This window comes from Echinops telfairi, unplaced genomic scaffold (genome assembly GCF_000313985.2).
Source record: "Echinops telfairi isolate 266 unplaced genomic scaffold, ASM31398v2 ScPeMD7_7414;HRSCAF=8452, whole genome shotgun sequence".
Lineage (NCBI taxonomy): Eukaryota > Metazoa > Chordata > Mammalia > Afrosoricida > Tenrecidae > Echinops > Echinops telfairi.
The window spans coordinates 3,085,895-3,091,315 of record NW_022111314.1 but is presented as its reverse complement, the minus strand read 5'-3'; the positions used below and the strand labels follow the sequence as shown (position 1 = coordinate 3,091,315).

Sequence of the window (5,421 nt, the reverse complement as noted above, 5' to 3'; positions counted from 1 at the left end):
GGGTCCTTCCGTCCGTCTGTGCCACGTGTACAGGGACTGGTTCAGCGAGCAGCCTGAGTGAGTTGTGGTCCACATTGGGGCCCCGTGGGCCCCGTTTGTCAGTCAGGAGCAGATGGTCAACGTGGGAGCTGAAGCTTGTGAGGCGCCACAGAGCCGGTGCTGACTCAGCACGGGCCTGCAGTCCACGAGGGAGACACCAGCCAGTCCTCCTCACAGTGGTGGTGGCCCCTTGTCCCTCTTTGTAATGGACGTTAGGCCGCACCGTGCCGGAGGGCCCAAACATGGCGTGGTCAGCTCCCATGATGCTGGCCCCTCCTCGCCTTGACCTTGAATTGGGACATTCAAGAGGGTTTGTCCAGAGACCTTTGAGATTCCCTGGGTCTCACAAAGGCACCGATAACTCCCCGTGGCCCCAGCGAAACCCAGGCGTGGCGAATGGGAAAATGCACGCGCTCCCTCCAGCCCTGCTCAATCACTAGGCTCCCCACGGGACCAGACCAGCCAAGTGAGCAAGCGCCTGCTGAACCGATGGCCGCCTGCAGTTTCCCCTCCCGAGGGCCCAGGGGATGCAGCACCCACTCGTCGGAGGCTTGTCCAGACATCCGTGCGATGGCTGACTGCTGGTCGGGCTTGGCTCTCCCACCGCCCCTGCTCGGCGCTGACTCCCAGGGGAGGTGTTTTCCTCCAGAAACCGAGGTCTACCTGTAGCAATGACGGGGCAGGGGGCAGCTGGCGCCCTTGGGATTTGACCCTGGAGCCCAGTCCATGTGCACACTTGCAGACCCCTGACAAGAGCCCTTCACTTGTCCTGGCCTTCAGCTCCTGGGGCAGAGGGCACTCTCAGAAGGCCCGTCTGCCAGCACAGCTTAGCGCCACGGCATCTCTCCTATAAACGTTTGGTGAATCCTTGGCTTCCCTGGGGCCCCCAGCCCAGCTGGCCCCCCACTCCCCATGGTCGCCAGCATTGGTGACGAGAGATTCAGAGTTGGCGCCAACTCACAGTGACCTTCTTCCCCGTCCGCCTGCGTTTGAGCCCCACGTGGGGCCCTTGGACCAGCCTCTCTCGTGGGGCTTTCCCTCGTCCTGCTGACCATGATGGACTCCAACAAGAGGTCCCCTCCTCGTGCGTCCGAGTCAGGGACTTAGAGGCCTCTCCACCCCGTTGGACGTCGTCATGTCTGACTGGTTTGTCCCCCCAGCAGTCTGTGGTGTGGCCAGTGTTCTCCACCAAGGCCACACTTCACTACACGGGTGCCCACCCCTGCCGGTCCCACGTAGGAGCTGGGGTGAGTGGCCAGGTCTCAAGGAACTTGAGTCCCAGGGAGGAGACAGATGATAACTCTCAGCCACTGTCCGATAGGGCAGCAGGACCTTCGGGGGATGGAGAACGGAGGCCCTTGAAGGGTCAGAGTTGAGCTGTGTAACGGGGGGAGCCGGTCCTGTGGGGTGTCCCGGTTCTCCAGTGCTGCCAGAACAGAAGCGGGCAGCTGTAGCAAAGAGAGAGGGGTTGTCTCAGTTCAGGAAGCTGAGGGGGTCCAGGCTGAGGGAAGGCCCTGGCCATTCAGCCCCAGTCCTTGGAGAACGCTGTGCGGCCTGGCCCCTCTTCCTCAGCCTCTGCTCCCTGGCTCGCCTGTTGACTCTCTCTTCCACCTAGAGAGCGATGGACTGAGGCCCACCCATGCCAGGCCTCTCCCCACAGCACAGATGGCCCCCGTGCCAGAGGCCACTTGCGTGCCCTGTCCTGGAGCTTGCCCCGACTCCCAGTGCCCCTGTTGGACAGAGGGGCTGCCCCTGTCAGTTTCCGAGATGGTAACTCTTCCTGGGAGTCACAAGCCTCGTCTTGCTCCCGAAGATTAGTTAGTGGTTTCCAAACTGCCCACCTTGTGGTCAGTCTCCCAGTGTGTAACCTCCAAACTGCCCACCTCGTGGTCAGCATCCCAGTGCGTAACCTCCAAACTGCCTACCTCGTGATCAGCTTTCCAGCGTGTAGCCTCCAAACTGCCCACTTTGTGGGCAGCATCCCAGCGTGTAACCGCTGGGTCAGGCTGTATAGCACATGGGTCAGGCTGTATAGCACATGATTTGGAGGGCCACAGTTCAGCTCCTCACAGTGGTCCAGGCAGAGCAGGGTGGTAGGCAGAGGCCCTGAGGTGGATGTTGGAGGAACAAGGTACCCGCTTGGTGGCTGGGGTGTGACGGGCAGTGAGGAGAGTGGCCCTGGGTGAGGGGTGGCCAAGGGGCCATCATAGGGAAAGTGACTGGGTCTCTCTGGTTCAAACTGACACCGAGGGAGGGGTCAGGCCACCAGGGGCCACAGGTGTCCACCAGGGTTGCCCTGGCTGCCCGGGGGTCAGTGATGGTGGGGGAGCACCAGGCCACAGGTTGAACTGAGGGTCGTGTGTGCGCTCGGCTTGGGCTCGGCCACGCTGCTCCAGCACCGCTGGGCTAAGGCCTGTCTCGCTTTCCCCCTGGCCGGCGACTGCTGCCCACAGGGACCCTGCCCAGGAAATGCAAGAAGGAGCTGCTGGCGGTGAAGCTGAGGAACCGGCCAAGCAAGCAGGAGCTGGAGGACCGCAACGTGCTGCCCCGGAGGACGGACGAGGAGCGCCAGGAGATCCGGCAGCAGATCGAGACGAAGCTCGCCAAGTGAGTGAGATGGACGGACGGACGGAGCCCGGGCCAGTCCTGGTGTCCCCCGCCCACCCCCTTGGCGTCTCTGAGGTGGGGCGGGCGTCCTTATCAACAGGACAGCATGCTCCAGGTGACACCCCCAGGTATCCTGAGGTGCTGCCCGGTCTATCCTGGGAAGGAGATGTAGGGTCCCCCCTGAGAACCAGCCCTGCTTAAGAGGAGCCAGGTGAGGGCCAAGTAGAAATGAGAGTGGTCCCTGACACCTGCCCACCCACCCCCACCCCTTCTGGACGTGCCCATGCAGAGAGGAGGACCCAGTGTGGCCAGACGGCCAGAGATTTCCAAAACGGAATGTGGTGCTGGGGTCGTCTTGTGTGGCAGTGTGGGTCCCCAGCACTGGCCCTCGCTTGGGTCACAGGCCTGAGAGCCTCCAGCCACCAACCCTCCCGGCTTTGTGGTCCCTGCTGTGCCCGCAGAGCGGGCTGGGCACCTTGATTCTGCCAGGCGCCATTGGATGTCGATGCCGTCATTCACGGGCCGCACAGACGATCGTTTAAAAGATGAGCCTGCTGGGTTCAGTCTGACGTTGCACGGCCTCGGGAGGTTAGCTGCTGTCGGCGATTTCCTGGGCCTCCCATGGCCTGTGGTGGGATGCCCCCTGCCCCTGGCCGAGGCCGACCCTCAGGCCAGTGTGGGATGCTGGCTGGGTTGGGGGGCAGAGCGTGTGGGCAGGTGGCTTGGCTGCCACCCAGTGTTGATTCCTCGGGCCTCAGTTTTCCATCCGTGAAACGGGCTGGCAGGGAAGGAACTTGGCCCGACTCAGTGCAGAGGAGGGGACCCTTCAGTGTGGCCGAGGTTGGTAGCCCATGGCTTCGGCCTCCATCAGCACCCTGGTGGTCCTCAGGGGGTCTGTGAATCTGCGCTATGGGGTCTCGGGGGCCCAGGGGCAGGTCCGAGCTCCATGACCTCAGATAAGGAACCTCACCTCCCGGAGATTCAGTTTTCCCTTTGTGTCTGACGTGGGCCCTGACGTGGGCCCGTGCTCCGCGGGGGTCACCGGGTGTTTTCAGGGTGATCCCATGAGGAACCCTTCTGAATCACGGGGTTCGCAGCTCTGACAGACGCTGGGCTCCTGTCTTTGTGTCTGCCTGCGGGGCAGGCAGTGGGAGGTGCAGGAGGTGGGCTTCGCCCTGAGCGGAGGGATGGTTGCCCGTTGTCCACGTCTGGAGTAAGCGTGTCTGCGGATTCCCTCGCAGGTACAGCAGGGTTTCCCTGCAGGTTAGCGCAAGGCGTCGCATCCCCCGGCGATTCTCTGTACCCTGTGGATGGGGCACCCCAGCCCCGGGGGAGTTCTGAGCCACAGCTCCATCAGTAGTGGGTTCTGAGTGAACCCCCAGACCAAGCCCATTGCTGTTCAGAATTCCAGCTCCTGGGAATTCTCAGAGAAGAACTGCCCCATGGGGGGTCTTTACTCCCAGGGAGTCCCCATGGGTTCTGACCATGGCCCTTCTGGTCAGCGTTAACCGCTGCACCACCAGGTCCCTCCTTTGAGAGACAGCGGGGGCTTGAATTGGAGCATGCTCAGTTAAGGGGTCCTCATACGTGTTTGATGCTCGCCTGATTCCTTCCCAACCTCCTCTAGGGGGGCCTTCGCCAGCATAGGGACAACCCCCTGGGGCTCAAAGACCACTCCAGAGGCCAAGTGGCCGGCCGACTGGCCAGTTCCCGCTGAATCCCCCCAGCTCAAGGGAGCCCCGTGGCACCCAGTCCATCGGCTGGATTTTCAGTCGTAGAGGGCCTGGCCTTCGGTGCTGCCTCTCTGCAGACTGGCCCCCAGCCCCTCGGGTCATCCTTTGCCCCCAGAGAGTCCGGCTGGCTCAGCCGCTGGAGCTGGCTCCCGGACGGCATGCATTCTGCCCCTCTGGGAATCAGTGTCTAATTTTAAACATAAGCCAGAACAGAGCAGTTTCCTGGAACCAGTCACTGTGTTTAAACAACCCCAGAATTAGGAAAACCGCCTGGACCTGTCCTGCGGAGGGTCAGGCACCGCCTCCTGGCTGCCTGCCTTTGTTTCTCCTCCTGAAGACGGGTCTAATGGGCCCCTTTGTCTCCCGGTGCCCGCCTCCCGCCTCCCAGCGCATCCTCAGCATCTTCTTGGCCGGCTTAAGCACAAGCCCTGGTTGCCACAGCAACTCGCCCCCTCCCCTGCCCTGGAGAGCAGCCATCGTTTTGTTTTATGTTTGTGTGTTCAGATCCCTGCTGCTGGAGCCCCCAAGTCCTCCTGAGGCATTTCTGGGTGAGCAATCAGTATTGGTTACAACGCCCCGGCCTGCCCCGCTCCTGTGTGCACCACACCCCCTTCCAGCCCCCTGTCCGCATCTGGGCGGGACTTTCAGACTCAGAGCCACGCCTTGCTCCCAGTGCCATCGCTGTCTGCAAGTTTGGCTTCCTTCTTCCCATTTAATCGGTGGTGGTGGTCAGCGAGGTCCAGGCTGTGCCCCCTCCCTGCCTGCCTCCATGCACAGTGGAGTGAAGACACTGCCCGGTCCAGGCAGCACTGGCCACGGACTGGACTGTTGTTAGCCATGGGGGTTTGCACGGGCTGATTGCCCGGCCTTTCTTCCTGGTCTGCCATAGCCCTCACTGCTTGCCAGGGCTGGCTCTCCTGATGGCACATGCTGATCCAGAATGATTCTGTGGGGCGGGGGGTGTTCTTAAGGGGACGATGCTACTTCCTCGGGGCTTTGTCTTCAGTGCCTGTCACAGAGCTTGGTACAGAGTAGGCCACTG

The 5,421-nt window shown here is 62.1% G+C and overlaps 1 protein-coding gene across 3 annotated transcripts in view; it reads left to right on the top strand.

The window, feature by feature from the left end:
• Positions 1–5,421, top strand: part of PHACTR3 (phosphatase and actin regulator 3) — a 101,167-nt gene that overhangs the window by 68,418 nt on the left and 27,328 nt on the right. For all 3 annotated transcript variants that reach the window (XM_045296976.1, XM_004716090.2, XM_045296975.1), the window contains exon 8: positions 2,493–2,646. In XM_045296976.1, the coding sequence (XP_045152911.1) occupies positions 2,493–2,646 (154 nt within the window). The remainder of the gene's footprint in view (positions 1–2,492; positions 2,647–5,421) is intronic.